The following is a 21,585-nucleotide window of genomic DNA, read 5'->3' as shown; positions in this document are numbered from 1 at the left end:
ATTAAACTAGTGGATGAAAAATACTAGATACCATGAAAAAAAATAAATATACGATTCCTGATGTATGTTGTATTGTGTGAAGCATGTATGTACATTATACATACCATAACATTCACTAATGATTCTAGTGAATAACTTGAGGCATATATAATATACGATGTATATAACGATTTCGAATGATATCAATGATACAATCATTACATTTGTGAATAACATTCTTCGAAGCAGTATTTAGATTTGTTGGACGAAAATTACATTATAAATCTAGGTACATGATCTCATGTGGTATGTGTGTATAATATACGCTATAAAAAATCTTATATGTATACTCAAATTAACTTGAGCAATATTAATCTAATTCTTTACTCATTCATGTGATTGATTATACACATTGATGAAAAATGCTCTGAAAACTATTTTAATATTTCATTGAAATGTAAAGTCTCGAAGTTTCAATCGTTTGCTATTTTTTCTAAATAATTTTTAGTATATATGTATATATGAATGTATGTGATACATGCTATTTACGTGTATCTACATATATACGTCATTATTTGCATATATACACATATATACACATATATTATATATAATATATATATATATATATATATATATATATATATATATATATATATATATATGAATAGATAAATATCTACAATATTTAACATAAGTTACAGAATGAAGAATGATGTAATTATCGCATTCTTTTAGGCAATAATTCTATCCTATAATATAGCGCGTTCATAAATCAAATATAAAAATTATACTACAATACTCTTATACTCGGCTCTCCATTTTCATAGTTCCATTCACTGGTTGAGACGCGATTGTAACTTCACTGATTTCGTCCGTTTCCGATTGACTCGATGTATCAGAAGCGTCGTCTATTTCCTTTCTCTAAATTTAAATAAGATATGTTAAATAAGAACGTTTTTTTTATTTCATACATATATTTTATAAAAAAAGAAATACATTATATTATTTATAAAATTGGATTATCATGTGCAAAAAATCAAATAATTCAGATAAATTAAATTAAATTAAAAAAAAAAAAAAAATTAAAAATGTGCTTAATGTTTAAATAATGTATATATAATATATATGATATATTTGTTTGTGACAATATATAATAATAAATTAATGTAATTAATAAGTTAATATCTTATATTAATGTAATTAATAAGTTAATATCTTACATTAATGTAATTAATAAGTTTATTTCTTCTTGCAATTATTTTTCATATTAGACTTTATATCATGTAAAAAGATTTAATTTACTTACTTTTTGGGAATGTTGTATATTACGAAGAACCCTTTGAACATCAGGATTGCTTTCTAAAGTGGAGGTCTGACTGGACGGAGGATGTGAATATTCAGAAGTATTTTCTTCATCGGAAGCTAATGCTCCCTGTATTCTTCCAGGTATTGTTGGCTTCGATCTCCGTAATCTGCAGCCGGGACCAATTGGCTTCCTTGCGATACTATTCAATAGAATATTTATAACAATTATTTTTGATAAAAGCAAACATTTCAATATTTATTAATGTTTTTAAAAGACAAGCAATTTTATTAAAAGTTCTTTACAATATCTACAAACGCGCGCGCACACACACGTATATACAATATTTCTATTAAAGAATTCTGCACAAGAAATATCTAAAAAAACTTACAAGAATTAATATCTCATATATCTCAGAATTTTGTTTAAAGTTTTTCGAAGATATTCTTAAAATTCTTGAACAAATAAGTTAAACGACTATTACACTAAATCTTTTGAGATTTTAAACGGACAATTATAGAATATAAAATAATTGTAAAAATATTCAACATTATATTCAGCATTATATTTTATTATATTAAAATGTGTACCTTCTTCGTCTCAAAGAATAATTGTAAGTATAGTTTGGATCCTCTCCTTCTTCATCTGACCAGCTTTCTTCGCAAGCATCATCTTCGCGATCATCTGTATTGTCTAAAGAAATTCGTAGTTTAATGTCAGATTGCTCCGCATAATGTCCAGATAATTTGCCCGAATCTTCTTTATTTCTATTATAAAAATTGATTTAATGAATTATATAATATTTATAGATTCTTAAGTGATGCAATTTTATGCAATCTTAATTACTATTAAAAGAAAACAGAATATGTATAATAAAATTATAATAAAAAAATTAATAAAATAATTAATATATTTTTTCTTAATAAATATATATTATAAAAATTACATCATATCTTAGATAATATTATTATACAATACCTGTGAGAGATTATATCATCGCCATTTCCATTGTCAATAATGAGGCGATTCGCAATAATAATCTCGCTGACTTTTCTACCGAGAGTTTCAAGATTGTCGTCGTCACTACAATCCTTTAAACGTTCGTTTCCATTGGCGTTGTTTTCATTCAAAGGTTCAGGACTGGAGCATGAACTAATTAGCATCGGATAATGCGTTTCTGGCAAAATCGGATTCCCATTTATACATTCTGTTACTTGTTTATTTAATGAGTGTTTTCTGGCTACTTCCAAAGTGGACTTTTCTGGTGAGGAAGACGCTATATTTGCTAACGGAGTGTGATCTACTTCACTGATGTCCATGATATCCGTTTGTGTGTGATTATCAATGAATCTTACAGATGCCTCTATACTCTACAATTAGAAAGAATGTCATATATTATAATATATATAATTTCTAATACATAAGGTAATTAATATTGTATATATATTTTTGCATATTTCTTGCAAAAAAATATATAAAAATAATTTTAAAAATCTCTTTTTTGAGAAAGAGAGAGAAAAAGAGGGCGGATTAATAAATTTATTTTTTATAAGAAATAATATCAATTAATTAATTGTAATTAGAAACCTTGTTAAATATTCAAATTAGATCTAACAAATATTTAAAAAATAGTACGTTTTTTTCTTCATAAAATAGTACGTTTTTTTTTTCAAAAAATGTATTTTAAACTGATAAGCCTATATATATATTTCTTGGAAATATAAGACAGTGAAGGATTTAACAAGATCAATTAATTTATTATAAATTATTAGTTAAGCATCTTACCTTTCTTTCACGATGAGGACTCGATCTTGGACTGGAACTTAGACCACAACCTGAACCAACTCTACGATGCCTGTATTTACGCTGTTTGAAACTATTGCCCGATGCCAAAACAGTTTCTGGTTGATTGGATTCGTTCAATTGTGTGTACATGATGGCTTTGACAGGGCTCTGCGGTGAATCCGTGGGCGATGGTGGAGTAGTGGGCGTTGAGGAAGTGGAAAACTGCACTGTGCCATTTCGTTTGCGGTACAGCCTCTCCTGGGCCTTCAATAAAGGACGAACAAGTCGTTTCTTGTACTGCTTGTAACCCGTTGATTGCTGTTCTCTCCTGAGAAAAACCAGATATTTATGAAGTGAGGATTTTGGCTGTGTCCTAATAATCGCTCGAAATGCAGAACATGGTTTTGCAAAGCAATATTGTTACAATATTGTTTACTGTTATTAAAGAAATGTATAACGTAATATGTATTCACTTTTATATATATATATATATAAATATATATTTTTCTCACTTTATTACATCTCGCTCGCGTAGCTCCAATTGCAGTAGAATAGCGTTTAGTTCCAGATATAGGTTATTAGTGCGTTCAAGTTTGCGTTCATAGTGTTCTCTGACATCCTGAGCATGTCGTAATTCAGTTTTCCTCCGTAGTATTAGATCATTTTCGAAACGTGGATTGGTATTAGTGAATAGAGGCATATGTTCCATGTGTTCCTGTATCTCCTTCTTCCAAGATTGCTGTAACAAGAAAAAAATTTGTTATCTCTTTATGTATCTTTATTAATTACAAAGAGAATACTAGCCATCAATTAAAGACCTTTTTCAATAATTAAGAAAATTTATCATAAAATTTAATTGTTAAATATTATATCTTCTTTAATGAAATTTTACATTACATTGTGAACACTAATAGAAAAGAAACAGAATACGTCAATTACAATAAAGAGCGAAATGACAGCTGTCAGCTGACCAATACCTAACTTATACAAGTAACAAACAAACAAATAGAAATGTTAGTTGACTGAAATCATATAGAATTATCTAAAATTATTAACAATGTAAGATAGCATCGCAATTTTGAAAGAGGAAAGAGATAGAATGGGACAAATGGAAAGTGAAAGAGAATTGAAATATTTCATGACTAAATAGGGAAAGAAGTTCTGAAGTTTTAATATATGATAAGAATGAAAGGCAGGTTACGATTGATAACGAGTAGATAAGTTAGAATCAGTATGAAAGTCTATTAAAATGTGTCGAAGTTCCATAGATAGGATGGAATACTTACAAGGAAAGGTATGGAAATGTTAAGAACTTAAGTTTAAATTTTTAGAAATTTGTACCATACATCAATATCACAAAAGAAAAGTAAAGAAAACGATAATACCTGTGCCTTAAAGTAATCTTCGGGTTCCAAGGACAATACATCGACAGCTGCGATAGCGAGATGCATCTCGATAAGTTTGAAGGAGGGTCTATTACGCGGTTTGGTCGCCCAACATTGCTTGACCAAAAGTCCAAAACCCTCTGGGCAACTGGTGGGAATTGGCAAGTGAAGAGAATTACTGCCTACTCCCCACATCACGGCGGAGGAATCCACGTCCTTGTAAGGTATCTCGCCACTCAACAATTCCCACAGTACGACGCCGTATGACCATATGTCCACTTTCTCCGAACACGGATCGTTCCTGATTACTTCCGGTGCCATCCAAGCCACAGTACCAACAAAAGTCATTTTCGTGCTGACCTCATTCCATTGTCTACTCGTGCCGAAGTCACTGATCTTCACTACTTCGTCTTGTCCTATTAGAACGCTATGGACATCATAATTCTCTCATTATTTCATAGTAATTATAGCAAATTTTAGATGTATTTTATCTATATTTAATTTTATATTGTCAATAATTTTTAATTTAAATTCATACAAGTGTTTACATATATACATTTACTTCGAACCATCTTTCATTCACGAAGTAAACGGGTTTAACCAAAGTCAATTTTTTCTTAGTAAGAATGTTGAGAAAAATTGATATTGTTAAATATTTTTTAATTTTTTATTTTTAAACTAAGTCAAATTTTTGTAACTAATCTTAAAATCACATCTGTATTAATTAAAATTGATTATAATAAATTAATAAAAATTAATTTATAATAAATTTGCAAATCTGAAGCTTGTAAAAGTAATTAATGTTGATAATCTTTATAATATGAAAAATATCAATAAAATAGAATAGAAAAATAAAATAGTTTAAATGCTTTTCTTACAAATTTGACAAAAGTTTTATTTTATTTATGTCGTTATTTACTTACTTTGGACTTTTGAGATCTCTATGTATGATTTTATGAGCATGAAGATATCCCATCCCTGCAGCAATTTGTTTTGACCATGACACCAATCTAACAGGAGGAACCGGTTCTCCAGCTCTCAGAAAGTCATACAATGGCCCAAATGGACAAAACTCCATTATTATGCAATAGGAAGGAGGTTTTGTGCAGACTCCTCTGTAAGTATATTAAATAATAAGTTTTATAATGTAACTCATTATAATGTAACACTTAACAGAATAAATAATAAACCTTACTTGAATTGTACAATATTCGGATGATTGAGCTTTTTTAAATGGCGTATATCAGTCTCTTTCGGTTCCTTCACCTTTTTTACAGCTACAATTTCTCTATTTAATTTCCCTTTAAATACTGCACCTTGAGCCCCGGATGCTACCCACTTCATCTCACTGATATCTCCAAAAGGTATCTCCCAATCATCCGCTAAAACATAGCCCATGTTAATCACTGTATCAAAAATGCAATATATAACAATTTCAAATTTGGTTATTTTTCAGAATATTCAAAGCAAAAATGAATTAGATGTTGAAACAATTGTAAAGATATTATAAAACAATTGTAATGATGTATTCTATTTGACTGCTAATTCTTATTGTATATAAAATCTTATATTAAATATATATAAATTTCTTAAAAATCTTCAATTTAATTTAAAAAAAGGAGAAACTTCCAATTAATAGATAAAGCTGCATAACTATATGAAAACTTATGTAACTTACTTGCAAGATTCTTAATTTTTTCGTTAATAGCTGCCTTCGATAACATCGTCCAAACAGGACGCATGCATCCCAATATGCCTTCGACCCAATTCGATCTTTGAGAGTCGATGCTTTCTGTTTCGGGAGTGCATTTTGTTGCTGTATCGCTAGAACTACTCCCCGAGTTCGGATTACTATTAGGTAATTGAACTTCTCGTAGTTCGGTGATTAGTCGTTCGGGACTTGTCGCGATTTCACTCAATTGAGCCAGTTCTTCTTGAATGCATAACATGCTAAAAATTTATAAATATATTAAATCCTTATCTTTTGAAATAAATTATATTCATAAGTAATTTATATTTTATATATATATATATATAAATATATATATAAAATATGAATTATAATATATAAAGTATGAATATATATATATATATATATATATATATATAATATATATATATATATATATATATATATTCATACATCCTATACAGATGATATTTACAAATTTCAATAATTATTTAATTTTTATGCTAAAATAATCCTAAGATGATTTATATTTGTTCTTATACACAAACATGATCAAAATTATTAGGTATCCTTAAATTTTCTTTATTTTTCAATGTAAATACTGAGAAAATAAATTTTTTTTAAACTTGATAGCTTAAAAACTAATAACTTCAAGCTTTAAAATATTTTTTTAATTTGTTGTCTGTAATGATTTTTCGTCAAATATCGAGAATATCTGAAAAATTTAGATTTAGTTTGAAAGACATGTAACTCGACTAAAAAAATGGTAGGAAAATTTAAAAAATATATTTTGAGGTGAAATGTTGTAGTTTATGAAACTTGACTTAAATTCAAAAGAAATTTTTTTAGCTGTAGGATGTTAAAAACACGTAATTTTAAGGAACAAAACAATGTGTTTTTTTTTTAATTTTAAGAGAAAAAATTGTCGATAATAACTTTATATATATATATGTTATTTTCTTTTTCTTTTATATTTGTTTAATTTATTTTTTATTTATTTTTCTAACGCGTTAATTCTTTTTTTCTAAAATAGTTTTTAAACTATGCAATGATATATATGTAATATAAAAGAAAGAGAGGATCTTATATTCCTACTATTGATATATTTTTTATATTATACAGATGAAAAATTAATCAATATAAAAGCAAAAGAGACTTATCTTGATATAAGTTCGTTGAATTTACACTAAAAAACGAATTAATCGCATGTAATTTTATCTTTATGCAGTCTGATGAACGATAAGAAATGACGTATGTATCGTCACATCAGTCGACGAATAGTCTCATGTATTTAATGTATTCAGTGTACGATTATATTACGTACGCAAAAATATTACTTATATTTAATAAAAATCATTGAATTCTTTTCAACATAAAATATAAATATCAATAAACTATGCACAATATTGATAATATTTTTATTAGAAATATTGAAACTCTGACATCTTTTGCAAATCAATTATCACCTGATCTATAACCTGATTTGTGATAACAAGTAGACGGGACTTCTAATCTTTTATTCTTAAAGTAGTGAACGGAATAAGATCTGATGTCTCTGTTTTTATAAATATACTACATTTCAAAATATAGTACTGTTAAAAATAAACATTAAAAAAATTCTCTTTATTCTTTTCATTATTAATTATCCGTAAATAATCTGGTTTACGTTTTTTTTCTCCAAAAATTTATATACTCTATTGAAAGAACGCGAAGATAATGGCTGAGATCAGAGAGAGAGAGAGAGACACTATTATAATAAGTTCTTATTCAACTTTCAATAAAACAAAGATAGAGGGATATTTTTAACGCTAATAGCATTTCTTTGAACGAACCCAATATCGATAATACATAGTTGCATTGTTCAAACATAAATGTTCTTCAGTGTTACACATAGTGTAAAGAGGTTTGCGTTTGTGTCAATGACTTTTCATGGCCAACACAATAGGTGGTGGACACACTTCCTCTCTGTGAATACGAACGCATCTGACAAACAAAATCAAACCTTTCATTATTTCCGATGGGACATCAGTGTTTATCTGTGAAGCGTCAACTCTCAAAGTACATAACTCTCATGATTGATTGCTCTTATTGAAGTATCAAAACACTAAAGATTTTGAAATAATTGGAAAATTTTGAAAAAGTTTAAAAATAAGAACGAAAAAGATCTCTATAGATTTTTAAGCTTTTGCAAATTTAGGTCAAATGCAGATTCTTGAGATCATTTGGAGTCGATTTTTGCTCAGCGAAAATATCGAGGGACGTCATCATTTTTTGTAAATTTCATTATATATCTTTGTAATTAAGGCTCAAATTAAAATTCTATTAAGCTCTAGTAACTCTGAAATTAACTGAAGAATATAATTTTGGTAATTTTTTAATTCCAAAAAGTTTAGTTTGCCAAAAGCGCCTTTTTTGCAATTGCTTATAACTCGGAAAATTATTGATGCCTCGACATTTTCGTTGAGAAAAAATCGTTTCCAAATAATCTCAAGAATCTGCCATTAGTAGGTGTTTCATAAATTACAGGACACCCTGTATATATACATACAAAAAGTCCACGATAATAAATTTTCTCGAAATATAACTCGAATAACTCGGAAAATTATTGATGCCTCGACATTTTCGTTGAGAAAAAATCGTTTCCAAATAATCTCAAGAATCTGCCATTAGTAGGTGTTTCATAAATTACAGGACACCCTGTATATATACATACAAAAAGTCCACGATAATAAATTTTCTCGAAAGTTTTCTTACGAGAAAATCGACACCAGATTTGTCAAGAAATTTGTTTTTGAAATTAAGATCAATGCTTGTTAGACACTCTCTATACTCAGATAACATATTCGTATTCGTATCGTATTCGTATCGCAAAGGAATGTCACGCCCTGTCACTGTAATTTCGATTAATCCGATGCAACTTTTTATACTTATTGTGAAGATTCATATTACCGGTTCTGATAACACCATATCGCGTTATCAAGCGTTTCATTCGTTATGCGATCGTAGCAAACCTTTGAGCGAAATGTAACAATGTGATGTGACGTGCAACGCAAATATCGATTGTGCTCTTTTTATGTGCGACTGTGTTACACGACACAAATACATTCCTAAAAACTCTTAACTGATAGTAATAGTCATTCTCTATGTTTTTTAGTGTTTAACGCGCGCGCGCGAACAGATATAATCTAGTCGGAAAAAATCCATTTACTGAAATATACATGTAGTGTATACGTATTTCTTTAAAAGAATCTATGTAAACAAACTTATCTGGATATTACATTTATATCATAACATACAAATATAATAAGGAAGAGAATTTTTCTTTATTTTTAAATAAACGCTTTGTCTTCTGCTGATAATATTTGCTCTACTTTTACAAATATAGCACAATATGTGTGCATTAAAGTGTGAATTATATCTAAAATATTTATGTAAACTACATATTGCGTGGATATCTTCAGTCATATAACATTATCTGTAATAATATATTGCAACTTGTACGCTTATTTCATTGAAAATAGATCTCATGACAATTAATCGATCAAGATTTACAATTATTTATCAATTTAGAGATAAAAAAATATTCGGCATATTTTACCAATTTTTATTATCGAAATAGTGACAGCATATGAAAAAAATGTATTTCAATGTACATATTTCAATGGATTTCACAAGAAAAACTTTATATAATTTGTTCCTTTTAATATAATTCAGTATAATTATAATGAGAAAAAAGAGCCTTACTAAAGCATCTAATAGAACATTTGTCAATTCTGGATTGTTCTCGTAATAATATTTTTGAATATTCTTGTATAAATGAAATCAACATCACTAAATAGTAGAGATATTTTACTGATCGTAATTAATGAAAATCTATAAAAAACAAAAACACGCATTTTTAATCTTTTCTTTAGGCTTATTTAATCTTATATATTTTTAATCATTTTAAATTAGAATTTCATTCAAAGAATTATTACTCAATTATTATACTAATTGTAAATAATCAGAGTACTAAATCAAAGTAACCCAGAACTAACAAAGGAAAAATATGGCAATTCTCTGTATTTGTTGTTTTTATAATCACCTTTTTTGACACTTTTATATAAAGAGTTAATTTAAATTTTATCTATTTCTAAGATAATGTATTCTTTTATATTATAAGATCTTAAAGGAAAAGTAAGAATTCCGCGCGTGTACAAAAGGAATTGCATAAATAATCCGGATGTTGTTTGAATTACAGTTATCAGCTGTTGATCTTATTGATAACTGATATAGTTTGTGCGACGTTCCACGACAAAATAATTGCTTAGAAACGCGTGACAATTTTTATATTCGATTTCATATAAATTATAACCAAGATATTCGGTAGCAGAAGTAGAAAAAGTAAGTCGTAAAAAAAAATCAAAGAAATGTCGATATATTGCTTGTATTACGCCGATGTTATCACACCACGTGCTCAATCGGTGACAGTCGACATTAACTATGTTATACTATGCCGTCAAATGCTAGATGTATTTTTCAGATGATATTATTCCCATTGAAATTCCGATGGACAAAACTTTTGATTGTAATCTTAAACTCTCAGAGAAAAAACACGCACATTAATAAAAGCAAAAAAAAAAATTAAGTAAAAAATCGAGAACAAATTTTTTTCAATAGAAAGATTATTTATCGGAATGTTATACGTTATATTATATAACAGATATATTTTCGGATAATTATATTATAAGACATATTTTTGAATAATTGATTAATGATTAAAGATTAAAAGTTTAATTTCCTAGCGAATTTTCTTGATAAAAATAAATCACTACTGCCCATATATGTGTATATATATATAATTTTCCTTTTTAATCCATGCAAGAGTAAACAACAAAACTGTCGGTGTAAAGCTAAAAGCTATATTAGTAAAAGATATATCCATTTAGGGAGTAAAGGCTTGAAATTACGAGCAGCAGTGCCCTTGACAAAGAATCGCGCCGGTTTTAAGATATAATAATTGTCTTCATACAATCTTCTCTTATTCTCTTTTCTTATCGTTTCCATTCTCGAACGTGTAAGAAGCCGAAGAATGTTAATGTAACGTTAATGTACGTATAGTGAACAAGTCAAATAAACGCACAATACATATGTGTATGCACGTTTACCATGGCCTTCGTATCAGCTGTCTGCTGGCGTCACTCAATGAGAGGGCCGTGCTCGTTGTCGTAAACACTACGTCCAATACAGCGTGTTGGATGCGCGATTTCATTTCACTATCACATATATAAATTTCTATATGTATACAAAGTATTATAATATGTACTTGAGTTGATTAATTTTTTCACTTTTAATTGAAAATTTGCGGTATTTTCAGTCACATTTTTCAATAGTATTATATTCATCATTATGTTGTATCATTTTTAAATTTTATATGCATATTTTATATTGTTACGAATTATCAATTTATTCCATTATTAATATTGAGCATGTAGTGTAATGTTGTTGGTGTAAAAATTCAAGTGTTCTTCTCTTTCCTCGATATTTTTTATTTATTCTTAATTATGTACAATAAAAGTATAGTATTTTAAAGTAATGACATGAATTTTTTTTTAATAAAAGCAGGAGATAGAGAGATAGATAGATAGAGGCAACATATTTAAAAAAGTTAAAATATATTTTTAATTTAAAATATATTTAAAATAATTTAAAGTAGATTTAAAATATATTTACTGCAAGGATAATAATGCAAAAGCTATTAATAAAAACGGAAAGAGGTATTGATAAAAATAGACATTTTTACTTTAATATATAATTATGCAAAAACGTTGGAAAGATTCTGATTTCTCGTGATACTAATGTAAACGTGTAGCTATAATTTACGAACAGTAAAAAATCAGCATAGTCAATATTTGCACAGTGTTTTATTACATACATATTTAATATGTAAATGCTGTGCGGACTTTTATATATATTTGAAACTTGTACATCATGTTAAAATTTTATTTCTAATTAAAAAAGGTATAAATATATTTCCTTGTTTCTAAATATTTACGAATTTAAATTACGACATTAATGTTGCCTAGATGATATATCAAAAAAGCGAAATTTATAATTTTTTTAAAGCTTGAATTCATATATAATTTTATGTTTACGAGCAATGCATCTATATAGCAAGCTTGTGACTTTACAAAAAAACAAAACAAAAAAAGTTATATTACATTTAAAATTCGTGCAGCGTGACTTATTAAATATTTTTAATCAAAAGATATTTTTAAAAATTATAAGATATTTTTTAATTATAAAATATCTGTCCTTTTTGACTAAACATGATGACTGAACACGAAGTATGTCTAACTGACAACGAAAGAATTTCAATCTAAAGTTTTGCGTCTTTCATTTTACGAGAGTCGGGACAAATCAAAGACACTAGAGCGAGGGAAGATTGTCCCCTTTATATCGTGTTCCCTTTCTCAGGTCGTGAGATTTGTGCGAAGAGTAAGAAACAGTTCGGCTGATGAAATTTCGGCGTCGCAGATGATCGAGACAGTCGATAATGAATCGAAAACATAAGAGTGATAGACGATAATGAGTCGGGCATAAGAGTGAGAACGGAGTCGCGCCGCGCTGTTGACGGTGTTATCGTTATCGAAAACACGTTCCTCAAAGCGTGTCTCGGGGAATCCGCTCTCACCTCTTGGCCGTAGCGCTGGCTACATTGCCGGATATCACCGCGACGGCGGCGACATCGCCAGCGGTGGTATCGTCGTCATTTTGCGCCGCTTGCTTTTTGAAGAAGAACCGTGCCAGCACCATCACGTAGCATATGGATGTATAAACGAGAGCACACTAGTAGTATCTCGCAACAATGCAACGAGACGCGGAATAACGTCGTATAATCGCACCACCAAACGCTTCGAAGACAAGATTTCGAAGCGACATGCACACACTAAGCTTGTCTCTTATTTACTGGTATGCGGAGACCAGCGGATACTACGGAGAGGACCAAGAGAAACTATCTTCAAACCTCTCCCTCTTCTCTCCTTTCCTTCCCTCTCTCTCTCTCTCTCTCCTTCCTTATCTTTCGTTCGGCCTATCTGCTCCAATATACCACTACGCGTTGACAGCGCTCGTTAGTGCGTAAGCACACACAACGCGGCCAGGCGCGCTATTTCGAATCTATAAATGTATAATACAAAGGAACATCGGAATATTATTAAGTAGGATTAATATTCCATTGGTATGTGGATCGATAATAAGAATTATAAATAATTCAAATTATAAAGAAATGTTATATCTTTATAGATATATGTATGAGATTATATAAAGATCCCCTTTACTTTTTTCAACAATTTGTGTATTATGTTTCTATACATATTTTGACAGCCGATATTTTTCTTGTCGGATAAAATGACATTTGTTTGAAGTAATATGTTAGAGAAAGAGAGATCGGGATTTTTTATTTGAGAATTAACAACAAAGCCTGAAATTACCTGTTGGTGAATATGTGAGTCTCCGGATGAGGAGACGACAGAACTACTCCGTTCACATCCGCGGACATCCCAGTTTCCTCAGTTTCCAGATTATACATCTCGGATTGGGACAGGATTTCGGCAGAGGTGCGCATTCTCGCTTACGTACCAGATTAATGCCACATCTGAAATAAAGACGCATTTCGTTATTTTAAATCGCTAATGGATTCATTACTCACTCACACGTCATACTGAGGAACCAATATCATTGCTGATATTGGTTCCTCGATACTATTTTATCTTTAGACAGTAGAAATTGAAATATTTTGTTCTAATTAAGGTAGAAAGATAACTTTACTCCTCAAACGGAATTTATCTAAATTGCTTTTCTACATAAAATATCTCGCTTCAAACTTAGAGAATGCAAAATCCTGTACTATATTAATTCCAACTTTTTTTTTAATATTAACAAATTTTCTAGTAAATTTTAAAATAAAAAATTTATTCATGATAAAAGTTTAATGTACAAAAAGTTAATTAAATCTTGGATACTTAATATATTTTTTAATGATTCTTAACGTATATATTATAATAAATTAAAAATTTTTTTCACATATTTTATTTTAAAGAAATAAATTATTATATTTATAATTATAAATTGACACTGATTGTGAGTGTCAAAGATAAACGCTATCAAACATTCAATGCAAGAAATTTTGTTATTTTAAAATTAATCTGACTTTTATGAAATTTTTACGTATATCGTTACGTACGAAGTATTAAAATAATTTAAAAAATTTAGTTTTGTTTTGATTATTTCAACTGTCGATTATTTCAACCAACACATTTCAGTATGCTAAAAATTTGTCGGGCTGCATCCGAGTGTGGTTACCTGTTACCACGCTGGACTCGAACAGGAATAGGAGAAGGAGAGGAATAAGAAATCGCCTTTGGCATAATATTTATCGGGGAGAAGAGGCAACTGTGGGTTCAATGGAATGCCGGTCTAGTAAGAACCGTGGTATTTTTGCTTGTTCGAACCTTAGCACTTGTTTTACTTTATTTGACATACCGATTTTTTTGGACTTTGAGCTCATTTGACTTTGTTTGTAATTTATGCATTTTTCTCCGACAATTAAGATAGTCGTCTTCAAAACAATGAAGAGTTAGAATGCAAACAAAAGATAAGTGCAAGCGATCAAAATATTCACACGTGCACAATTATGAGCCACGTATTAAATAAACAATAACATAAATAATATAAACAATATCATTTGGCAAATAGTTTTCCCCAGTAAAACTTATTCTCAGACAAAAGATTCAAGCGATATGTGTTATCAAACAATACGTGTTTAAACAGTTGTGTGTTAATGTTTCGAAGTAAATACGCTCGAGTTTTAAAGTTGAGATAGGAACTGATAATCAAACTATTTAATCCGTTAGTTGGAGATTTAATTGTTCGAATGGTTCGGATATTGCGGAAAATGCGAATAACTATAATACTCAATGCAAATAAAAATAAGCATATTTTATTTTTAAATTTATAATAAACTTAGCTGAAAAGGTTTGTAAATTTTCTGTATATTTAGAAGATAAGTTATCGGTAGCGTAATAAAATGAGGGCTAAATTATATTCGCTTCATATATATCCCTTACACGAAGGGCGAAAGAAACCAGGAACTCTTCCAGAATGAGTCATGACTAGGTGTGCCTCCGTTTAATATTGCGCACCTGGATCGAAGTCTTGCTAAGTTCCAGGTTATACTTTGAACCTAATGAACTTTGAAATATCGTCAATTCTAACACGCATTAAACATAATAATATAATATAAATATTCGTTCAATATAATCTACAAAACATATACAAAATTTTATTTCTAAATTATATATATTCAATTGTTATATTATTTGTTTAATATTTATTTTTCAAATAGATGTGTGTGCTTTGGTTCTATAACAATTATATAATTATTTAATCAAATTTTATCAGTAATTTATATTAACGTAGCTTGATTCTAAAACGAGCAATATTATTTTTTTATGTGAAATATTTAATAAAAATTTTATGAAACTTTCACAGTGAAAAGAGGAAGCTGCATAAGAATAGTTTGTTCCAAAAGAGTAAACGTAGCTCTCAGTAATATTGTATTTTAAAAAATTGCTAATTCTACGTAAGAGATATGGATTTTAACGAAAGGAATGTATACCCTCTGCGTTCTAATTCTATGCACCCCATGTACATAAATTGCGACTTCGATCAGATATAACTTACATGCGGCCATCTGACAGAAATAGCAGCAAATACTAGCATATGTCAGTTCGTTACTCATATGACTGATATACAATATTGTATATTTTCTAAAAAAAGGCAATAAAAATCAGGGATGTTTATTTCTTTCTTCTCTTGAGAGAAACAATTTACGATAATTTTTATCGCCGTGATAATGATGATAGTATGACGAAAGAAATTGATATACTACATACATACATATATATATATATAAAACTTGAAAATGATGCATATGTGAAAGGTGTGGAACTCTTTTTTCCTCTTTCTGATGCATTATTTCGAAATTAAGAAATATTAAAATTTTTAGCATTCTTTTTAAAGTAAAAAACTTTCAAGATAGAAAGAATTTGTTTGAAAGCATAAAGTAGTGGTTAAAATTGAATAGCCGCGACAAACAAATATTACAAAACTGTATCGAGGGGTTGGTCACTGAGGTAATTTTTGTACAAGGGCTAGGTAATTCAGCGGCAATCCCAGCAAAATTTTGAGTAATCCAAGGTTATTTTTGATAAATCTAAATAATCTTTAGCGTTAAAATAATTTAAAGTAAAATTTCTTTTTCAAAATTTATTTTTAATTTGAGATACTATTAAGTAACCTTAAGTAATCTGAGGTATAATTTAAGGGTAATCCGTATCAAAGGGTAATTTTTGTACATTATAACTGTTAGTGACCAACCCCTCGGTATATATAAACTTATCAAGATAAAATTTTTAGTTTTATTTTCAATGTATATTGAAAGTTTCAAAACAAAAGGGCGTAAGTTCAAAATCGTAATTTTACAGGAACGAGAAATAAATATTTTAAAATTCGTATTTTATACATAAGGGAATGCATACACTTTAGATAAAAAAAGTATTAGGGCATATAGCATAAGAATACGGGCATTTATATGTCTAGATTTGTAAAAGATTATTTCCTGATTTTGATATTGTAATTTGGTGTTGAAATTGGGGATATGCTCCTCTGTATTCTCGATATATATATTGAAAATATGGCTAAAAATTTTATCTTACAATTAGTATGTTTATATATATATATATATATATATATATATATATAATAGTATGTTTATATATATAATAAAATAGTTTATAACATTTGTTCGCTATTCAATTTTAATTATTATTTTACACTTTCACAAGTATTCTTTCTATGTAAAACTATAATTCTCTTAGGTATAATTTGACAAAGAATGAGAAAGATGCTTTCTTGTATGCTGTGTGAATCTATCACCTTAGTTTGTTTAAAAAATTTATTTGATTTAATGATTAAAATTATTTATTTAAACTATCAAGAGAATTATAGAACTATTGCAAATAAAGCTAGAATTTCTTAATTATAAATTTTCACAAAATAATACGCTATCTTCGCACACGTGAAAATAATTATATTATAATTTGAAAATCATTGGCTATACATATACTTGTTCAAGATATTAAAGTATGGCGAAAATAGAGAAAAGCTTCTTATAACAAATATTTCTTGAGAGTTTCTCTAAATTTCAGATATGAAGGACAAAAGCTTATCCCTTTTTTTTTAATTTTAAGTCAAAAAATAAACATGTGAATTTGAAATTTAATTACAAAAATTTTAATTGGAAAATATCTTAATAGAAAATTTTAAACACGCAATAATTAATTTTCTTGGTGTTTGATAGATTTCTTTTTTAAATATCTATTTTCTAAAATAACGAAAAAATATATTAAGAAAAGATAATGTTACTTTTGTAATATCCTGTATGAAAAATTCTTTCTTTATTGGGTTTCATACAAATCTTCAAATTTTTTTGTTTTATCTCAATCTACCACATAAATATTATCATTTTGTACAGATAACACAATTTGAAAATGAGTTGAGAAACACTGATAGAGAAATATACCTCCGTTCAAAATAGTGACCTGCGTGCAGGTTGACTTGCGCATACAAAGGCAAGGTTACTCTTCTTTAGGATTACACGGGTGCGGTCCCTTAGGGACAAAAACGAGGGTGAAGATAAAAATGCACTTTCTATATCGTTAAAGAAGATCCGAATGTTAAACTCGGCGAAGATTTTTTTATGCGTCATTATTAGTGTGAATTATTCACCAGTTTGTAGTCATATTTCATCAACTAAATAAATTTATTTAATTTTTTGCTATGTTAATTACAGCTCGACTATCGACAATTTTCTTTTGCATGTACAATCTGATCTGAATATCTTTATTTTTATAATAATTATACTAAATGTGCAATATAAAATTCCTAATTCCAATAATTATTTGTTTTAATCTATGTTTTTAGTTTTCGTTCTCAGAATAGAATTATTACAAAATTCTGCTTTATAATAATATTTTACATAAAGAATGATTATCATAAATAGAATTTTCTATCTCCTTTTAAAATAAAAAAAAAAAAAAAATATTTTCTGCAGCTCTGATTAAAACAAAAATAAATTTAAAGCAATTTGAAATTATATGTTAAATTAAAAGCTATTTAACTCTTATTTCGTACTGGTGGATTATTTCTGTTCGTGATTTTTCTAACAGTGTCAATTTCTTGAAAACAAATAATTGTAAAATAATATAATTAAGCAAATTATACTTTTAAATTTATTATTCTAGTTTTATTTAGAAGGACCAAAGAAGATATATAAATTTTTTTGGATTTTTTAACAGTATTTTTACATATTAATAAATTTATCGAAAATATGCTGGTCCATTTGTATGGTTAAAAAATGCCAAAAACAAGAGTACGCAGTAAGGGTTAAAATAAAAACGTGTCAAAGAAATACCTCGAGAAATACAGTAAATACAGTAAATACTATCGAATGAATGATCCTAATTATGAATTTCAATATACATTGTTATATTATATTACACACGCGATCAAATTTACATCTGTGTGAATAAAAATATGAGTGAATTGAAAATATATGTACACCTAAGTATATTAAGATTGTATCTTCAGTGCCTGTTTCGCGTGTAGTATCGATCGCACAAAAGTGCCACGTATGAATGAAACCGTTCCTCACATAAGCAAATACATGAATCGCGAGGCTCAATCTTCAAAGGATAGTTCGCGTACGCTTTTATACGTACGTTGCGCATCCTGGCATCGAAATCACCACCCGATAATGGCCAGTGATTGCAATGCTGTTTGATGGCAAAAACGATACTCTGCAGTTAATCGCTTATAACGGATTTATTTTCGAGAAGTAGCCCTATAAACACTAAATCAATATTGATTACGAAATATTATGATTAACTATTGAAATTGTTATTTCTTAATTCTTTTACGAAGTTTTTTTAACATTTATATCTAATCATAATCTAATAAATATAAGAAATAGCTAAGATTAGATAATAGTCTCTCTCTTTTCCTTTCCCTGTATGTTTATAATATTAATAGTATTTAATTTTATTAAGTATCTACAATTCGATAAGAGTATTATCCTTCTATATATTTCTAAAATAAAAAAATTAAGATTTATCAATATAATAAGATGCTAAAATTTTTATGTCATTAATAATATAACACAAAATTAAGTCTTCAAAATTTTGTTATGCTTAAATTTCGTGATATACTTCTATTTTATAAGATATTTATATATAACAAAATCGAAGATTGCATTTCGCATTTATTATATTGTCATTATAATTATACAGATCTGATAAAAGATTAAAATATAATAATAACATATAATCTTTCTTTTTCTTTTTTTTCTGAAAAATTTGATATTGCACTGTTGCAGAAATCATTAGAATAGAATTACTCCTATAATGACAAAAGAGTTAATCATTAATATTAAATCCGACTTGAATTATGAGCAAAAAAAAGTTAGAAATAATTATTAAAAATGCAAAGATGTAAAAATATAAATAGTAATGATAAAAATAAAAATTTATAAAAATTATACAGAGTTACGAATTATTTAAAAAGTGAGAAGAAATTATATTCTCTATTCTACATTATATCAAATTTGATTTAATATATTTGTTTTTATATCACAGAGAGATGGATATATTTTAATTGTACTTAATTGTACTATCAGTAAATCGACTGCACGCATTAAAACGCATCGATGTGCACCGAATATCATCAGCATACAAATTGCCATAAAAGTGTCAACAAAACTGCATATAAATTGCTAATCCCAAATGTTTAAGATGTCATCGCGCATAGCTTTGACAGCGATTGTTTCAGAATTGTCTTTTACATGCGCCTTTAATCTTTGACCTTTGACGCTTTTTAATCAATGTGAAATGTCACTCTCTTCTATCATCAAATATGTAAAATTTAGTGCAAGTAATTAATTTTCAAAAGTATGTAAGTGAAGCAATAAATATATTGTACATGTCAAAGCTACAATCTGATCTCTGTTTCCTTTCTCATTTTCCATTTTGGACATATTCTACCTGTAGTATCCTACACCCCGGCGTCTATCATCTATGTCATTTTAAACGCGGCGAGTGCAAAAGTTTCCTAGAAAAAGTGCGGTCCTTCGAGAGTCGAGGCGAAACGATCGCGGCGTCGAGACGAGGAGCTTTCACTTTTCTCGAGCTCGACTTGCACAAGCAAGCGAGTCGCGTACGCTCCGATCGTCCGTCCGACGAAACCACTTGGATCGCGAACATTTTCTCTCTCGCGAGAAATGGGGGATGAGCGTGTGCTTCTCATTTCCTCCTCTGCGAGAGAGGAAACGAGAGAAGGATGGACGAAGAGACGCGCGCGCGCGAGCTCGCGTCTCTTATCGATCAGAAACGGCGCGCTGCCACCCTCTCGATACTCACCTGCAGCCAAACGCTGCTCTCCGCTGCGACAACGGGACCGAGTGCTCGCGTGATCGTCGTCTCCGTCGTCGCCATTCACGCTTTCCGTAGGTCGTAGTACTCGTTTGTTTATTAAGCGTCGTCGCGACGCTACGTCTGTCCTCGTAGTAACTCGCAGCGATTACACTCCGAGGAGACGAGCTTCCTCTTCGTAGTACCGTAGGACGTCGTTGTCACAGACACGAATCTAGAAGGCACGTAATACATATTACACCCGCCTCGAGCTGAGCACGAGACAAACGCTCGCCCGGTCGCACACGCCGCGTGCGTTATCACGCCTAAGTCTCCGCGCTCAAATTTATTTCGCTTTCGCGCAGCGCTAACAAAACAACCCCACAGCGATACGCACCCCGACGCACGACGCGTTCGACGGACACTGGACAAAATGGCGCGCGTCATCGTCCCGCGACTCCGACGCCAGAGGGCGTCCGATCGCTCTGACGTGAGGGAGGAGGTATCTGCTCACTCTGCGCGATACGGGGACGCGGACGGGAATCAGCTGACGTCACGGTGCAACGAGATGAAGCGCGGAGAACGAACAGGTTTCTACGTCGACCAAAACCACGCCTCTTTGGTATTCAAACCGCGTCGGCAATGACCGCGAAAGAACCTCTATCGCTGCGACCTAGTCCGGAAGCGAGATGTTTCTTCGAATATTTTGCTTCAAAAATAATTTTATACAGAATGCCATTTTCATGCTTCTTTTTGATAATCATTTTGATATAGTTTTTCTTTTTCATCCTCGCATCATAAATTTTGTAGCACCTAAAGAAAGAAAAATTAAAATTAGATTATAATTGTAAAATGAATATTATGTAGAGAAATATTATAAGAGAAAATATATAAAAGAAATGTATAAAAGAGAATTGAAAAAATCTAATTTTTTAA

The 21,585-nt window shown here is 29.5% G+C and overlaps 1 protein-coding gene across 2 annotated transcripts; it reads right to left on the bottom strand.

Moving 5' to 3' along the window:
• Positions 1 to 49: 49 nt before the first annotated feature.
• On the bottom strand, positions 50 to 21,040 carry Wnd (Mitogen-activated protein kinase kinase kinase 13 wallenda). Of its 2 annotated transcripts, none has more exons than XM_072886605.1 (12): positions 20,659 to 21,040; positions 13,618 to 13,781; positions 6,134 to 6,405; positions 5,651 to 5,837; positions 5,379 to 5,570; positions 4,456 to 4,882; positions 3,583 to 3,809; positions 3,071 to 3,398; positions 2,264 to 2,655; positions 1,876 to 2,052; positions 1,289 to 1,487; positions 50 to 903 (listed from the first exon to the last, which is right to left on the bottom strand). In XM_072886605.1, exons 2-12 carry the CDS (start codon positions 13,749 to 13,751, stop codon positions 784 to 786), a joined length of 2,655 nt encoding a protein of 884 aa, XP_072742706.1. In that variant the 5' UTR covers positions 13,752 to 13,781; positions 20,659 to 21,040; the 3' UTR covers positions 50 to 783. The 2 variants fall into 2 exon arrangements, with proteins under 2 accessions (XP_072742706.1, XP_072742707.1); XM_072886606.1 differs by lacking the exon at positions 20,659 to 21,040 and adding an exon at positions 12,819 to 13,303 and having other exon boundaries at positions 13,618 to 13,757.
• Positions 21,041 to 21,585: the final 545 nt, after the last annotated feature.

This window comes from Anoplolepis gracilipes, chromosome 2 (assembly GCF_047496725.1).
Source record: "Anoplolepis gracilipes chromosome 2, ASM4749672v1, whole genome shotgun sequence".
Lineage (NCBI taxonomy): Eukaryota > Metazoa > Arthropoda > Insecta > Hymenoptera > Formicidae > Anoplolepis > Anoplolepis gracilipes.
Note: the sequence above shows the minus strand (reverse complement) of the source record. Positions and strands in the feature narration are given on the sequence as shown.

What these genes read in the sequence shown, in the direction of transcription:
- Wnd (XM_072886605.1), bottom strand. Translation starts at nt 13,751, where the DNA reads ATGCGCACCTCTGCCGAAATCCTGTCCCAATCCGAGATGTATAATCTG. An exon ending in GTCCTCATCGTGAAAGAAAG is followed by an intron (nt 2,656 to 3,070) that starts GTAAGATGCTTA and finishes TTCTAATTGTAG; the next exon opens with AGTATAGAGGCATCTGTAAG. An exon ending in TATTCTTTGAGACGAAGAAG is followed by an intron (nt 1,488 to 1,875) that starts GTACACATTTTA and finishes TCTATTGAATAG; the next exon opens with TATCGCAAGGAAGCCAATTG.